Source organism: Ambystoma mexicanum, chromosome 5p (assembly GCF_040938575.1).
Source record: "Ambystoma mexicanum isolate Mex_15411 chromosome 5p, UKY_AmexF1_1, whole genome shotgun sequence".
NCBI classification, from domain to species: Eukaryota; Metazoa; Chordata; class Amphibia; order Caudata; family Ambystomatidae; genus Ambystoma; species Ambystoma mexicanum.
The window spans coordinates 586526286-586544579 of NC_090930.1; the positions used below are offsets into that span (position 1 = coordinate 586526286).

General features: G+C 46.6%; 1 protein-coding gene across 4 annotated transcripts in view; it reads right to left on the reverse strand.

Moving 5' to 3' along the window:
- DIAPH2 (diaphanous related formin 2) overlaps nt 1–18294 on the reverse strand; it is a 5141990-nt gene that overhangs the window by 1136627 nt on the left and 3987069 nt on the right. For all 4 annotated transcript variants that reach the window (XM_069612994.1, XM_069612992.1, XM_069612991.1 and 1 more), the window contains one exon: nt 7641–7776. In XM_069612994.1, coding sequence (XP_069469095.1) covers nt 7641–7776 — 136 coding nt within the window. The remainder of the gene's footprint in view (nt 1–7640; nt 7777–18294) is intronic.

An 18294-nucleotide genomic window follows, 5' to 3' on the forward strand; every position in this document is an offset into this window, starting at 1 on the left:
CCCCACCTGAAAAAGAACAGCCGGTGTTACCGGTGCCGGTAATACCAGCAATCCCACTTGGAGTCCTATAGGAGTTCAAGGAATGGGGATTTAAATGCCCTTACTGGCACCTGTAATCTGTCAGTAAATACCGGTAGATCAGGCAATGGTAACAGTACCGGCACCGGCGGGATACCACCAGACGGGCAATGAGGCCCCAATAGAGCAGTATAGGCCGATTTTGTGGCTAATGTGAACCAATTTGATGACTGTGCATTTGGTTCCAATGCTAGTGAACCATTTGCTGACCTTTCTGTCCACAATGCACCCTCAGGTACAACTAGAACAGTATGGGCTACATTTACGGATTGGTGGTATCACCTCCAGAATGCTGCCAAACTGAAATACTGCTACGGCATGCAGTAACGTTACGGGTCTGCACGATTTAGAGTCATGCAGACACTTCAGTTACTCCCCATTCTGGTGTCCTGTAGGACTTCATGGGGATAGGAAATGATCACATGTGGTCATGACTGCATCTGGTAATGGTATTTTGTGTGTACAGACAATAGCTCAGGCCTTTCAATAAAAGAAAATACACATTGTTGTCCCATATTCCCAAAAGTGTGTGGCCGGCGCAAACCGCTCTCATCACATTTCACTTAGGAGACACACCACTTTGTCATTAAAGGAGCAGCCTTCTGGATCTGTCACTAGTGATTGATGGATGCTGGTGGTGAAACTGGTGACCACGCAGCTTAAAATGGCGCTGTTCCCTTGATTTCTCGTCCCAACCTTAACACCTGTTGCCAGTGCAGAACACGCACATATCTTAATTCAATTAACTAATGGCAATTAAGCCTTAGTGATATCATACAGTTTTCATAATACAGCCTATTAATAGAGGAAAACACGCTCATAAGCAAGCTCTTCCCAATATTTCCAACGTGGCCTGTTAGGTTTTTATGAAGTGGAGATTTTTGTGGTACTCCACTTATCTGTGGTTGCAGAAAGAGTGGTCAAATTATGAGCACTATCAGCACATTTTGGCAGCCAGAGAGAGGTTTGGTTATAAAATATGTTTTATGACTGTAACATAGTTTTGAAGAATTGTGTCATGTTTGAGAATATGCATAATTTGCACTTTGGTTGTTTGGATATTTAGTTGTGTATTCATACTACCATCTTAATTTGTGCTACTGGCTAAATGCCGGGAAACCACTGTTGTTCTGGAGAGGAGGGGCGAAGTGCCACTAGTGCAGCAGTGGCGTGGTCTTATTCATCCAGAGGAGAAGCTGTGGAGTCCACTGGCATTGGGCCTATCAAAGAGCCTAGAGTCAGAGATGGGTGAGCAGTGCTGATGGGGTCTGTGGAGATCTTACTGGTGCTGCTAGACAGTAGTCAGAACGTGCCATTTGACGCTAAGGGTTGAATAAGGAAGACCTTTAAGGCTTTTCCTACCGTTACTTAGGGTTGGCTATCACAAGAGCAGAGGTCTTTTGGCACTGGAAACATAGTACTCCCTTTCAGTAAAGTTGGCTTTGAGGAGCTAAAGGGGGGAGGGGAAGCCAAATGATAAATCTGTTGGAGCTGTACTGGAAAACCTTGTTTAGGAGTTTAAGATTGCCTATCCCAGCTAATCATTTTTAGGTGAGGCATGCCATTGACATTTGTTGATAGTAGCGTACCAGTGCAGTCACCTTTGGGCAAGACAGATTTCGTTCAATGCCCATGCCCATGGCTAGTCAGAGAGCAGTGTTTTACATCTTTGTTTGGTACTACTCAATGCCCCCCACAAACAGTGCCTTTGCTTGGCCACGTTTGCATTCGTCAGTGGTGCTGACAATTAAGTTAAGGGTAATATGAATATGGATCAGGGAGTATGTTCTTCACTATCAAAGCTGAGAAACTGCACATTTGGTTAGTTCTAGTGTTTGGGAGGTATTCTTGGTTTGTCGGTAAGTAAACTGTAATGGTAGTCCCAGGGGGGAGGGAGAGCAGGAAGTTGAAGAATAGAAATGGATATAAAGGTTCCTTAAGATTTCAGTGTAAATATGTTGTAGTGAAATGTACAGTTTAAAATGCACCCCCAATGGCTGAATAGAAATGTGGACGTTTATTAGAGACAACGTTCTCCCAGTGGAAAACGACAGGCTAAAGCTGCCCAGGCATTGCAGGGTTCGCTGAATGTTCATTGATTTCTCGGGAATTCTCAGTAAATTTAGAAGAATCACATCAATACACAATCAATCAGATCATCAAATATTCTTGAGTCACTTTGCTTAAGTAAAAATTACAGATCGTGGCCATGAGAAATGTGATTAATGTTTGCGTTTCCAAAGCTATTTTTCGAATGTTTCCAGCATTTGTTCAAATAATAAAAAATATGAGACAATGGGCCACATTACAAGTTTGCTGATCTGGAATTAACGTACCAATAATTCCATTTACCAGCACGTTACTGGACTGGCAAACTACAGGTCTGCCGGTGGGGTGCCTGATTTACCTCCTGCCAATAGCTGCCAAAAACGGATTTAGGATAAAGAGCTGGAATAAGTCAGGCACCTGTGAGACCGGCATGGTAGCAAGAGAGACACTGACTGTTCGTTAACAGCTTTAAAACTATTATTTAATAAACTTCTGTGTTTCGTCTAATACCTAACTGGCTCTAACTCTAAAGGGATTGTTCCCTCAACTGATGTTTCTAAGAGCCGTCGATGTCTGAAAGTTCAAAACCAACATACGCCTGTGTCTAAACCTATGCTTGCCCTCACTCTTTGACAAAATGTGAAAGGATTTCTTCTTAAAGAAAAATATAGGGGTTCAAAAAAAGGAAATGTAAGCCACAGATGGTTTCAGGTATTCCTACAAAAGGGTATAGTTCTAGCAATTCAAAATAGTTAAAAAAGAGTTGCCCTTGGAACCTTCCACGGAGGGATCTTGCAGCAAGACAATGGAGTTTGCAATGTCTCTGGGTCTCTTAGGGTTCCCTTCCTAAAGCTTTAATCTTTCCAGCTCCACACAAAAAGACACAGTTCCTGTTAGGCCTCTCAGGGTTCCCTTCCACAAGCCTAGGCCCCTCTTCGCAAAGTTCAACTAAAAGCTAAATATATCACAATTCTTCTTAGGCCTCTCAGGGCTTCCTACCCCAAGCTTAGGCCCCCTCTAGTTTCAAACACAAATTCAGCTTGTCAGGATGTACATTTTTCTTATATACACTTCCTTTCACATACAATCCTTTCATGGGGTACAATCAGAGACTTTTGAAAACGCCAGGCTCTTTGCTCCTCCTAAGCGTGACCACTCTGATATTTCGCCTCTCTTTTTATTTATTGTACTTGTTTTCCTTTAACCATTTTATCTTCAGGTGCTTCCTGCACCCCTTTTTATCTCTGTGTTTCTTTCACTTTGTTGTGCCCACTTGCACCTTCTTTTGCTTTACTTTCTCTGTGTTGTGCCTCTTTCACACTTCCCTCTTTCTATCGTGCACACTTGCACCTGTCTGTTTCCCTTTAGTGACACTTCCACACTTCTTTCACTCTTCTGTGCTCTTGTTTCCTCTTTTTGGGTTGTTCGCACCATTTTCTTACTTCTATATCTCTTTAAATGTCTTAACTCTGGACTTCGCTTTATTTCTGCGCTGATAGCAAATTTTCTCCTTGTTTCCACTTTCCTTGTTCCTTCTTTTTTACTTTCTGTTCTTTTATCATTTCACTCTTGCTTTCTGCTCTGTGCCGCTTTACAAAATCTTGTCTTTCTCCCCTTCCATTTCAGCCAACTGCACGCTCCTGAGTTTCTCTCTCTCACTTGTTTGAAACTCACTGGGTAGCATGGCGCTGGCAAGTAGTCTTTCCTGGATGCATTGGGTCGAGGTCAGGGTCTCACCACTTGCCCCTCAGACACCCTCGGGACTGGCACACATCCCAAGCGAACAAGAATTTCCTTGAACCCCGCCGGGAGGATACAGACTGCCTCGCTCTGGCTCCCTAGAGACACGACTCCCTAGCCACGGTGCAGCCCCTCATGAACACAGCGCCAGCATCTCAGCATGCCGTTCTCCTCTGGATCCTCCAGGCTTCTCTTCCTGCAGCTCCGTGCTCCTTGGCTCTTCTGGACCAGTTAGCATCCACAGCTCGCTCAATATCTCCTGCAAAACCTGTTCTGGGAATGAGAAGTGATCCCTTGCTGGACCCAGCCACACAGTCTCCCTTCTGCTCTCCCAACTGCTGCTCACTTCGCTGTTCAATGCCCCACCTTTTATACACACACGGCCTGTTTAATTTTTTCTTTGGGAGTGGTGTGTGACCAACCATTGAGATGAGGAAGATGACTTCTAATACACTCTTTCATACTCTATTGTTCTCAATGGTGTTTTGTGACCAACCACTGTACTGATAAAGATGATTGATGTTGCACTCTTTTTCACTCTTATTTTTAATAGTTGTCTGAGACCAACCACTGTGCCAAGGAAGATGATTCCTGTTGCATTCTTTCTCTCTCTTGACTATAGCTCGCACACCCGGTCCCCACCCAGACTTCCTTTCTCTCCAGTTACATGTTTCTGGGAAAATTTCAATGGATCTTAGCAGGATACCGGTTCCTGGCTTGTGCAGTGCTTCTCTTCTCTGGGTGATTGTCCATGTGTTTGCAGTGGGATACCCTTGGTGACCAAGGTGATATTTTCTGCACTCCACGGCCACCCACTTTGGGTCAAACTGCCGCCCTCCTGTTTCCAGCTCTGCTTTGGAGTGGCTCTACACCACTGGGACAAGGGCTGCTCACAGCTGCCTTGGCATCCTCTCGGAAAACTTTCCAGACTGGACTGCCTCTCCTGCTGATTGGCTGGCTCGCTTCATAGAGTCTTTCATCTATTTTTATATCACCTGGTTGGCAACATATGTTAAGTCCCTTGTCAGTGTTTTTGATCTTTCAATAATTATTCCTCTGAGCCGCCTCCTTGTCCGAGTATGCCTATAGTTACTCTCCCTTGGGTAATCCATGTACTCCTTCGTATAAGCCAAAGTCAATTCTCTGGTCCTACAGCAGTACATGGGTTGGATTGAAATAGGACTGGTCATTGTAAGGGGGAGGTGTATAGGGTGGTGTTGTGGGTTATTATACTGCATCTCTCTTGGATGTTTGTCCTTGTCCCTACAGGGGTAGTCTCTCCCCATGAAATTCTCCCACTGATTTCCACCCCCAGGGGGACTATGGGATAGTAGCCTCACCTCCCTGGCCTCACAGGAAGTGACTCCCCGTTAGGTAAAAGTGACGACATCCAAGGATTCGTCACAGCTTGCATGCTAAAATCATAACTCAGTGTGTAAGTGTGGGAAGTTGACTGTACTGCATGCTAGCAATTAAGGCAATAGGATGATACATGGCTGGTAAAGAGAAGTTATTGACACAATTGTTTCGTTCATACAGTGATGATGCTGTAACTGCAGCCACTGTATCCGCCATTCTCAATTTCAATCCAATTAAGGTATTGGTAAATACTGATAGAAGTGACACATTAAATGCTACCGTGGAAATACTCTGAATCGCCTCACACTGTTAGGCGTGCCCAACAAAAGGGTGATATCAACCACCAATGGACGAAAGGAACACAATTTCGAAAGGCATGTGCACACAAACAACCGTTTGTGGCTTGAGGGGTGGCAAATGGGTAAAGAATTCTGATTTTAAGATGATGTTGATGGTGTCCACAGAAGTTTGAATCCACTATTCAGTTGCAATTTCGGCCCGGATGCAATATTCAGCTGACATTTCAACCACCAAATGGTAGTCAAAGTTAGACAAGCAAATCTTCATAATGTTTTAAAATATTTGCTGGTTCAGGAACCTCTCCCCCAATTTACCTCTACATCAGATGAAGAAATCACTTCAATGCTGCCTTCTCCACTTCAAAGCAGGGAATATAGGGCAATCTGTGGTAGGCAGCATTAGACGTTTGCATAAGAATGTGTAGGAATTGAGCAGGAGCAATTCAAGTAGTTTAACTTCCAGGGTGCTACTAGGTCATCGTGCCACATGCATATGATCACAGTATTCATTTACACAGTTATCTTCTTAATGCATTCATACCCCCTGCACAGGCACGTGAATGTAGTGAGACGGTGAGCAAAAAGCCTACATCTGCATGCTCTTCTTTTGCCATTCAAGAATGGAACTGGCAGCTGAGCGGTCTGCATATCCATCTTCCATCACTCATACATGGCTTAACCAACTAGGTAAAATAATACAAAAAAGGTAGCAGGCGCCCCACTCTCGAAAGAACAAGGCATGATAACCGGTTCAGTGGTTATTAACCACATTGAGAGTTCGCAGCCATTGCTTTTTGCTCACTGTACCTTCACAGATGGGAAATATCCATTTGCATATCAGTCTTTGTCCCACCCACAAGGGCAGTCCAGCACCGAAATGCTATGGCAATTCCTCTATGTACAAGAGTACCACCAGCAACCACATACACGTGTTTCAGCCTTGTTGGGCATCGTCAGTGAGGTGAAGCTGAGCCTCTCTAAGCACAGTGAGCAGGGAGTCCACGTCTGGTTGTCCCCAGGTAAAATAATAATAATAATAATAATAATAATAATAATAATAATAATAATATAAAATCATAGTTGGGGAGTGGCTAGTGGCTTCATAGTCTTCCCTGAGTTTATGTAGTGCATGAAAAGGAGGAGAAAAACCCCCTGAAAATGAAGACCATAAACACAAGGGGCATGGAACAATAACCCAAAACCGGGCATGGAACAATAACCCAAAACCTCAGCTCACACATACCTTAGTTATAAGTATTTTAAGATCATTAATGTCATATCAGATAATGATAGGAACAGACCAGCGTCATTTTCTCATTTGAATCCTGTAATAAATTGAAGTTGAAAATCGGAAGGCATGTTTTCTATTACACCAAAATGCAATCCAATTTAATTGGGTGAATATTACATTAGCAGCCCATTCCATTTCCAGTTTCATTCCCCACCCTGCATTCCAGACACACCTGTTCGTCTAACATTACAGCTAATAGTGAACTACTGACGAGCAAGTCTCGGGAGGATAGCGTAGGGGCAACGTGCACGCCTTGGAAGCAAGACAACAAGAAGCACCAAAGGTTCGATCCCCGGGTCGGAGCTTAGAAACCTCTGGTTATTAAGCAAGTTATAAATAACCAATCATATCATCTGTGGATGAATAGGATCAGAAAGTTAGAACACTTGTATGGAAACAACAGTTTTACACAATGGAGTCTCTCTCCCTTATCCACGGAAGTGCCCCGTGAGGTCCCAAAAACGTATACATATTTGTTTCACGTTGATATCTTAGCTTCTGTCTATAAAGGTATCTTCACAACCACAATGCCCAAGGCTGAATAAATAGATTCGGAGGAAAATGAGAAATAACGTTCACGTTTCTACATATGTAATACGAGCGTATGGTACTACAAACAGGAAGGGTGTCGAGATGGCCACTTCGCAGAGCATGAAAGGTTATAGTAGTGTTGTGTTTTTCCTATTTTGACTTCTCTTCTTTTCCCTGCATTGGCTTTCTGGGGGAAGCCAACGTGCGCCCATTATTAGTGGCTCTGGAGGAGGAGGGGGCGGCGTGCGGTCCCTTTTCATACCCAGAGTGGCTGGGAAGAAATCTCGCCTTACCTTTGTTCATATCAATGAGCTGCTTCTTCTTCTGCTGTCGCTCCAGCTTCTCGCGCTCGGCTTTCTCCTTTGCCAACTTGGCTCGCTTGATCTTCTCCTCCATTTCCCTTCTCTTGTTGTTTTCTTTCACGGCCTCCTGCATTAGAGATGATAAACACAAGTTTCCCCATTACTTATGCGCTGCAAATTGGAGAAAACCAGGAGTTTGTGAATTCGTGTTTATGTGCAGGCTTGGTGTGTCTGCGGAAAGATTTCCGTGCATTTGAAGGAGTTATTTTGACAATGTTTATGTTTTCCAATCCTCGGAATTCTGTGGCTTTTGAGAGGGGGGAATAATACACACATAGAGAGCAGGTGAAATATTGCTCTGGGTTCGGACAGAATTCATATACATATTCAGGCCTTGCGAGGCATGCATGAAACAGGGGCATGTTTGATTGGAAACCTTTTGTCACAAACAGGTAATATTACGGCCACTGTAATCATGCAGATGCGTATCCATCTGCACCTGCTTATGGGTGAGATACTTTCTAAGCTTCAATTTGTTTTTTAAATGATACTCCAGTTAACATTCAATAAAAAAGGTGATGGATGGAAGGTTTTGAATTAATCATAAGCAATGCCATTGGTCTGTGCAACATTCCACAATAGACTAAATGCAGCTCATTCTTGGGCCCGAGTACAATGGGAGAAAAACAATCAGAAATGTAAGGGCTTGTCTCAGTCCCACACCCAACCCCAGTGTTGTTTCAGCTTTGCCGGACCACATCAGCGACACCCCATCAACGAGGTGCACCCAGGCACAGCAAGCAAAGACACACATCTGGGCATAACCATATGTCACTTAGGGAAATAAACCAAAACCTGAAATTGATGAATTGATCATGGTTACTGGAATTGGCAGTGCACCATACAATAGTCATGATCTTGCAGACAATGGGAGCAGTACAGACCAAACACCTACCCACAATGCAAAAGGGCTGCCTGTGTCATGGGGAAAGCGGCTTCGCAGTATGTGCTGGACTGCTCCATAATTAGCATCACCGTGCCCGATAGCCTAATTACTGGTCCTCTTAGATAGTGGTTAAAACAGGGTAATACATGTGGGTAGGATGGCTGCCCAGATGAATGATAGTTCTGATTAAGTCAAGCCTTAAATCACTTTTAGTTTTTATTCGATTTTCCTCTCTAGAGTTGCATTTTTCATAACAACAAATGTACCTATGCGTGTATCCTTAGGTAGACAATCTCACACAATAGATCAATGCAATAAAATCTTCCTCTTCACAAGATTTCATCCTGGATGTTCCAGTAATACATTTTATACATCTGTGGTTGTGAAAATAAACAACATTGAGTTGGTCCAGGCAAATGGAGATCTTAATGGCCATAAACCCTAGTATGTTTTACCCCAGCACCCTAGCTGACACAAGTGGGAGCAGCTTGTGTCGGCCTCATGTTGGATATTGGATCAAAGGGGAGAAACAATACATAATTCTGTGCCAGGAGGCAGGCCTCAAGTCTTGGAAAGAGCTCCCGTGGCACATGACCAGTTGGCCCCACACTGACCAAATACAAGGTGAATTATACAAATGAGCAATATTAATGTTTTGTATCTAACAATATTGTAGTCTAATAAACCATGCATCGGTGAGCCACTGGAATTATTTGTATAGTGCACACTTAAATTAATTCCTTCTGAGTGATCCTAACTTTTGCAATCAATGAAAACAAGACCTTGTTAAAGTCATTTTCCAAGACGTAGTTTGGTCAAGTGCTAAATCAGGCTCGGAACACATGTTTTGCATTTACAGAGTTTACAATTATTAAGTTTTACACTGCACATTCTCTTTATGTTACTTACTGTTAGTATTTTATCCTATCTACTGTGATGAATCCAATGATGTTGTCACTGCTTCTTAAGAGGGAGCCCCATCCCATGAGGCCAGGATGGTGAGGCCGCTGCTCAATAGTTCTCCTGGGTGTGGTGCTCAGCGGGTGGATCTCATGGGAGGGGAAAACCACTTCGGCAACAGTGACAACCAGATCGGGAGAACAAGGGCTTCTCACAGACCACATGATCCTGGTACTCCTTTCCAGGCTTATCCCATCTTTACTTCCTCTCCTCATTACTCTTTAAACCTGCCCTCATACCCTATTTACTTTGCTAAAGCATTACCAATAGAGAGTACTGAAATGAGGAGGAGTCTTAGTGAGTTACAATGGCAACATTCACTTAGCACCGAGATGAGGAGGGAATGCGGAGCATTATCGAGTGACCATGGGAACCACTTTCATCAGTGTAGTGGGTTACAAATAGTAAACAAGATAAAAACAACAGGATGTCAAGCCCTCCCTGTGTACTCCCGAGATCCAAGAACATGCAGGCAGGTGCTGACTGGGACCCCAAATGGAAGGAGAGAGGTTTCACAATCAGCCTACATACCACCTTTGTGGAAACAATCTATATTAATACCTATGTATAAAAAAGGTGACAGAAGCCTACAAACAAATGATAGACCTCTAGCTCTCCTAGATACTTCAGAAAACATCTATGCAAGTTTAGTCCTGAGAGACCGTGATAAATGGCTTAGAAAATCAAATATGCTAGACAAATTCCAATCAGGATTTATCAACAGAGTGGGGACCGCTCGAAATCTACTCATAGTAGCCACCCTGAAAAAGAAAGCTATAACATCTAAGCAACCAATATACATGGCAATCATAGATTTCAAGCAAGCGTTTGATTCTATATCAAGAACACTCTTATGGAAAAAATGTAAAACTGTGGGCTGCCCTGTATACATTGTAGACCTGCTCCAACAGTTTTATACTGATACAAGTGTTCATGGGAAATTAAATCAACAAGGCTTACTCTCGAGACCCATAAAGACATACGGTGGATTATAACAATGATGTATCCTTGCAGCCACCCTTTTTAATTTTTACATCATAGACATCTGTAAGTATATTGCCCTGGTTAGAGCCTTCCCCCCAAACTGGGTAAACATTTGATAAATTGGCTACTGTATGCTGATGATCTTATTTTGCTAGATCAAACACCAATCAGTCTCCTGAGACAACAGAAATGCAAGTAAGACTAATATACTGATCATCCCGGAAAATAAAGGAAAAAACAAAACCACTAGATTTACGTGGAAGATTGGCACAAACATTTTATCAATCGTCCATGAATATAAATATCTGGGCTTAAATATTAATAACAACGTAAGTGAAACATCTTATGAAATGGAAATAAAGCTTAAAATGCAAACATTATGTTTGCAAGACAAAGTGATTCATCATAAATATGGTAAATTCTCTTACACCCCGTACAGGCATATTATAAGCAAAATGGCACCCAGACTAAAGCCCTGAGTCCCACCCACATTGCACCTACCTTGAAGGCCTATTTTGGAAAGCTCTGCTACTGCTTCCCAAAAGCGTCCCAATCGCTGTGCTGTGTTATGAATTATGTTTAATATGTTTAACATCCTTGAGTGCCATAGTATCATGAAACTCAATATCATTATACAGAACATGTTTGATGCAAGACTCTTCTGAACAAACTGTACTCCCAATTATTGCAGATAACCTTGCATGCTTTGCAATAAACCGCTAAATACATGGTCCTAAAAATGCAAAGCAGTTATGATTGAAGCTGACACTGACGAAAAGACCTTAGTGCACAACCCCGAAAGTGCCAAACGCAAATTTTGATACTATGACTGGGCCCTGCCAGAGATAAAATGCAGGAAATATAAAATATTCTAATATAGCATATTTACCCCCAAAATGCTTTAGCAAATACTGAAATACCTTCAAGGATTCTCAGATCTTAACCAAATAATGAGATTACGCTTTGATCTCTGGCCATCAAGAATGGTACTCTAAGAGAAATAATTGCCAAGTGCCACCAACCGATAGTAGATTCTGCAATCTGGGAAACAAACAGCAATCTATTGAGCACATAATTGTTGAATGTTTTGCTCTAACTGCTATGAGGAAAGAATACTTTCACAAATTCCTTGGTGATTACCGTACTTTAACACAAAAAGATATGTGGACCATGATTTAAAATTGAGAAATTAACTTTTGAAAATAACCCTAACATATATGAAAAGGATTCTAATATGTATCCTTCTTGTAAACTTGAAAAACATTTGTTTGATGCAAATGTGTGTCAATGCTTCAGATATAAGAAGGCTGATAATGAAAGATTACATGTTCCAAAGAAAATGTATTACCTTTTTTAATGCTTTGATTTGATTGTTTGGTACGAATAGATGTAATGGTAACGCATCCCAAACAAGATCCTGATATGTTTTTAAGCCCAATTTTATATATCATCCAATATGTATATGCATCCTTTTTATTATCTTACATCATGTATTTATGTAGCCTCGTCAAATATCACATGTTCTATTGTATGTCATTGTTTAAATAAAACATTTTGTTTGATATCTGGATTAATATCATTTGAAAAGTTGTAATGACAACTAAAATAAATAATAAAAACACAAAAAAAAACTCCAATACATTCAGAATGTGGTGGTCAGGATTACTTTCTGACTGAATCGTCGTGATTATGAGGGTAATTCATAGAATTCAGCGCACAAGTGGCGCACGCGGCTGGCGCACAGTGTGCGCGTGCGAATTTCTGCGCCAGCCGCATGCGCTAAAATCCATTTCCGCGCACAGCGTATTCATGGATTTTAGTTTCCAAAACCAGCCGTGGCGTAGAGTGGCGCAGCGACCCTGCAGCTGCGCCAGTTACGCCCCCAACTCCTCCCCGTGCGCCATGCACAGCGCACAAATCCCGTACATGGCGCACAGGCCCCCAACCATGAAAACGCCTGTAAAACTACCCGCGCACCCCTCCGAATACATGTACCCCACGGCACGGGGAGTGTCACACGCGATTGGAGCGGGGTATGTGTATAACAGGGGTTCGCGGGAAGTTTCACACGTGAAATGCCCTGTGCGAGTGGGGTACGTGTATTCCTGGGGTGCGCGGGAAGTTTCACACGCGATTGGAGAGGGGAACGTATATAACAGGTGTTCGCGGGAAGTTTCACACGCAAAATGCCCAGTGCAAGTGGGGTACGTGTATTCCTGGGGTGCGCAGGAAGTTTCACACGCGATTGGAGCAGGGTACGTGTATAACAGGGGTTTGCGGGAAGTTTCACACGCGAAATGCCCTGTGCGAGTCGGGTACGTGTATTCCTGGGGTGTGTGGGAAGTTTCACATGCGATTGGAGAGGGGAACGAATATAACAGGGGTTCGCGGGAAGTTTCACACGCGAAATGCCCTGTGCCAGTGTGGTACGTGTATTCCTGAGGTGCGCGGGAAGTTTCACACGTGAAATGCCCTGTGCAAGTGGGGTATGTGTATTCCTGGGGTACGCGGGAAGTTTCATACGCGAAATGCCCTGTGCGAGTGGGGTACTTGTATTCCTGGGGTGTGTGGGAAGTTTCACATGCGATTGGAGAGGGGAACGTATATAACAGGGGTTCGCGGGAAGTTTCACACGCGAAATGCCCTGTGCCAGTGTGGTACGTGTATTCCTGAGGTGCGCAGGAAGTTTCACATGCGAAATGCCCTGTGCAAGTGGGGTATGTGTATTCCTGGAGTACGCGGGAAGTTTCATACGCGAAATGCCCTGTGCGAGTGGGGTACTTGTATTCCTGGGGTGTGCAGAAGTTTCACACGCGATTGGAGCGGAGAACGTGTATAACAGGGGTTCGCGGGAAGTTTCACATGCGAATTGCCCTGTGCGAGTGGGATACGTGTATTCCTGGGGTGCGTGGGAAGTTTCACACATGATAGGGCCTGTGCCAGTGGGGTACATGTATTCCTGGGGTGCGTGTGAAGTTTCACACGCGAAATGCCCTGTGCGAGTGGGGTACGTGTATTCCTGGGGTGCGTGGGAAGTTTCACACGCAATTGGAGCGGGGAACATGTATAGCAGGGGTTCGCGGGAAGTTTCACATGCGAAATGCCCTGTGCGAGTGGGGTACGTGTATTCCTGGGGTGCGCAGGAAGTTTCACATGCGATATGCCCTGTGCCAGTGGGGTACGTGTATTCCTGGGGTGCGCGTGAAGTTTCACACGCGAAATGCCCTGTGCGAGTGGGTTACATGTATTCCTGGGGTGCACAGGAAGTTTCACACGCGATAGGCCCTGTGCCAGTGGGGTACGTCTATTCCTGGGGTGCGCGTGAAGTTTCACACGTGATTTTGCTGTCAGAGCGGGGTACGTGATTTTCGGGGGTTCGCGAGGAGTCCTACATGTGAATTGGCAGTGTGGGTCCTCCCAGGTGTTCCCTCTACACCTTTCATGGCCCCTGCAGGCAGCTCACACCACAGCGGACTACCCTGCACCACTGGTCATGTCCCGCAGGCAGCCCATCCACCATGGGCATGCCCCCCAGCCAAGCCACATGTCACCTTGCACTAGTGATCACCAACTCATGTTCCCCAGCACCCCCACCCCCCAGCAGTCAGGGGCACCTGCCAGAAGGCCCCCACTCATGTCCCCCAGCACCCCCACCCCCCAGCAGTCAGGGGCACCTGCCAGCAGGCCCCCACACATGTTCCCCAGCACCCCCACCCCCCAGCAGTCAGGGGCACCTGTCAGCAGGCCCTCACTCATGTCCCACACATGTCCCCCAGCACCCCCACCCGCCAGCAGGCCCCCACTCATGTCCCACACATGTCCCCCAGCACCCCCACCCACCAGCAGTCAGGGGCACCTGCCAGCAGCCCCCCACACGTTCCCTAGCACCCCCACCCCCCAGCAGAGAGGGGCACCTGCCAGCAGGCCCCCACTCATGTCCCCCAGCACCCCCATCCCCCAGCAGTCAGGGGCACCTGCCAGCAGGCCCCCACACATGTTCCCCAGCACCCCACCCCCCAGCATTGAGGGGCACCTGCCAGCAGGACCCCACTCATGTCTCACTCATGTCCCCCAGCACCCCCACACCCCAGCAGTCAGGGGCACCTGCAATCAGGCCCCCACACATGTCCCCCAGCACCCACGTCGTGACGATCCTCAATCATGGGCCTCATGACCACCCACACCACACCCCACGCCACCCCAGCCCAGCCCAAAGACACAAACAATTATTGCATCCACCCACAGAGAAATGGCTATTACATGATTACATGATACAACCCGAATGGCAAGTATGTACATGAACACATGTCCGTCACACACACACAATGGGTGCAAGTGAATGTGAAAACCCATATCATGACATGCATGAAACCAATGAGAGAATACCACACATCGAAGTATGAAACAAAAATGTATTGAACACAACATGAATGTAATGAAAAAATAATAATTCAATAATGGAAATAAGAAATAAAATGCAACATGTCAAGAAAAAAATAAAAAATATGAAATCAGAATCCAAAGAACTCCAAATGAAAATGTGTCCAAAGTCTCAGTCCAACAAAGCAAATCCAAGGGAAAACAAATATATGAAGTCCATTGCGCCATGGTGAAATTAAAATAAAAATGAGAAACATCCACTGTTCAACTATATACAAATCAGCAATCCAGGGTCCATGAGCCCAACAAATGAAATGAACCTACAAAAATACCTACCTAACAATGAACTATATACAAAAATGTGGTGCATTGTCCAAGCGGCCCAAAATATAAAAAAACAGAAAGGAAACCTAACACTAACTATTTACAATGGCAGCGGGCTTGTCCGACGGCTCACTTATTGATGTCCCGGGCCAGGGCATCATTGAACTCCCGCTCAATATCCTGGAGGCGGTCCTCTTCCATGGCCCCGAGGGTTCGCAGGGACGACGACATGTTCACCTCCAACTCCCTGCAAATTGCCTTGAGGCACTCGGCCCGCCTCAGGGCCCTCCGCATGGAGTTCTCCGCCCTGACCATTATGAGCCGTGCCTCTTCCACCTGCTGCTGCTCTGCATCTATAGCGTGGCCCAACCGCTGCCACACGGAAGACACTTGAAATCCGGGGTCCTCCTGCCCTATGGTCGATGTCTGCCCCTCCGATGTTGAAGGCCCGGAGCCATCATTCCTCCCCCCATGTTGCTGCTGCTGTACCTGTGCCTGCGCCCTGGCTCTTGCTGCCTGCACGTCCTACTCCAGCTGGGGTGCAGTTGTCGTGGTGGCCACCCCTGCTGGACGTCCGACTCCCGACTGTGGCAGGGATGTGTCCTCCACCAGCCTGGCCGCTGGGTCAGGGGCAGCTCCCCAGGGTATCCAGGTGATACATGGGTGGGAAGATGGCATGGAGGACGACTGGCACGTAGGGGGTTCAGGTGAGGAGGGGGTCGCAAGAAGGTCCAGCACACGGAGGAATCCAGCACCAGTGACCCGTCCCAGTAGGTCAACGTGGTCAAAGAGGCATGCGAGACGACGTGCAGTCTCTCCACGAAAAGACTGTAGGTCACCTCGCATGCCCCGTTGATGCAACGCTATCCCACTCAGGTCAGGCTCAACACGGTCCCAGATAGCCACGTCCGCAGGGAGAGGAAGGCCAGTTGTCGTGCGCTCATCCCCTCCCTGAAAACGGGTCTGGACGTAGGTATCCCTGCTGGTGCCAGATGATGCAGTGACAGGATCAGGGACAGGATTACACACAGGCACCTCTGTGTGGCGGCCTCTGCTGCTTCCTGTCCCTGCCCCTGCACTGCACCACTAGCACCAATGGATACCCCACTTCCAGACCCCGTGTGTGTCCCTTCCGCGGCCTCCTCCTCCACCAAACCCCCCACCAACCTGGATGAACATGTGCCATTTTCCTCGATTGGACCCTGTGGGGTCTCAGCTGCCCCTTCTGCTGCCGAGGAGTCCACCTCCGACCTCTGCCTCTTGGACCTACCCTCAGCAGCTGCGGCCTGGGATGCATCACCAGACTCCTCACTCCCCGACGAGATGACAATCTGGGAGGGGAGCCGGCCCTTGCGTCTCCGGCTGGTGGTGCGATCCCTGCCGCTGTGCTCCACAGCACCCTCTCCACCCTCTTCATCAGTTGATGCTGCAGACAGGAAGAGATAAAACACAGACATCAGGGCACTGTACAATGGACTGATACACACATGACAATTGCACATGAGTGGCAGTGTCAAACTTCAGACATGGCATCACACTCCACGACACACATGTCATTTCGACCCACACACATAAGCATTTCCACAGCAATATTGCACCAGGCAGCAACACCCATACAAATACAACAGCATGAACAGCCGAAGGTGAGCCTGACATCACATGAAACACAGGGAGTGACCTAGACATCCACACACGCCACCACACTTACATGCATGTCTACATCTCCTGCAACTGTTGCAGTGATACGATCGCCATACATGTCACATCTGGCCTTCAGCCTTCTACATATCAGTGTCACGTGCATCCATGTTGCATCACAGTTGCACACTTGTCAAATACACACACATGCACATGTACACAGTGCAGATACATGCAGCAGGAACCACCATCCATGTGTGACACCACAACCATGCCAACGTACATACACAGAAATTCAAACATGTGTGCTAACACACCTGCATTTGCACAGCATGCTTACCAACACATACACCATCAATGTGTCTCACACCTAAGAGGACTCACATGTGGCAGCCTCACGCCCATTCATACACATCCCTACATGGCCCTATGAAAACACATGTGCAATCTGCACACTACTGGCACACCACCACACGCACAGCGTCCAATCAGTATGCATGTACACTTACCGCTCGACTCCAGACGGGTCTGCCTCTCAAGGACCTGGACATGGAGCGCTGGGCATATGTGTTCCAGGACCCTCATCTGGTGGTCGGACAGGTGGCCCCAGCGCCCCTTGGCATCCGCTGCCTTCAAGAGGCGCTGGGCCTTGTTGAGGGTCCTGGATCTGAAGTCCTCCCTGCGCTTCTTGACATGGTGTAAGTCGCGGACTGCCACCCCCTCTACATTGATGGCATTCACGATGTCCATCCAGATCCTGGTCCGTCCTTCATTGTCGGCGCGCAAACTTCCAAAGAGGGCATCATACTGCCCCAGGACTTGCTCCACCAGGACACCAACTTCCCTGGCACTGAAGCTGGTGGCCCTCTGCCTCTCTGGCTGGGGGTTGCCAGTGGTGCCAGATGGTGTTATGCCCGACATGGCAACCCCAGAGGCAGGAGTGGGTGGGCAACTGGGTCCTGGGGCTGGGCTGTGGAGGGATGGTATACCCGTCGGGATTCTTCAGTTCCAGCAGGGGTGGTTAAAGCAACTGCACCCCTGGCTGACGTGCAGGCAGCAAATAGCAGGGCACATGGGCAGCAGGCAGTCAGGCAGCAGCAGATGGCAGGTGGGAGCATGCTCGGGGCTCTAGGGGGCAGTAATTCGGCCTTCTGGGCAGGAGCATGGTCTTCTGTGTGTTGTTGCATGGCCAGCTTGATACGGAGTGATTTGGCATGTGAAAATCTTGCACGTCAGCGTGTAATTCGAGGAAAGGCCCTTCATGCATAAGCGCGTCAGCACACGTACGCGGTTTCATTGGACCAAAGGCCCTTAGAGCGTAAGTGCTTCTGTGACATGACTCGCACAGACGTTTCCCTCGTGACATGGGCATAGTGGTTCAGCGCGCGTGGAAAAACTGCACGTCCGCGTGTG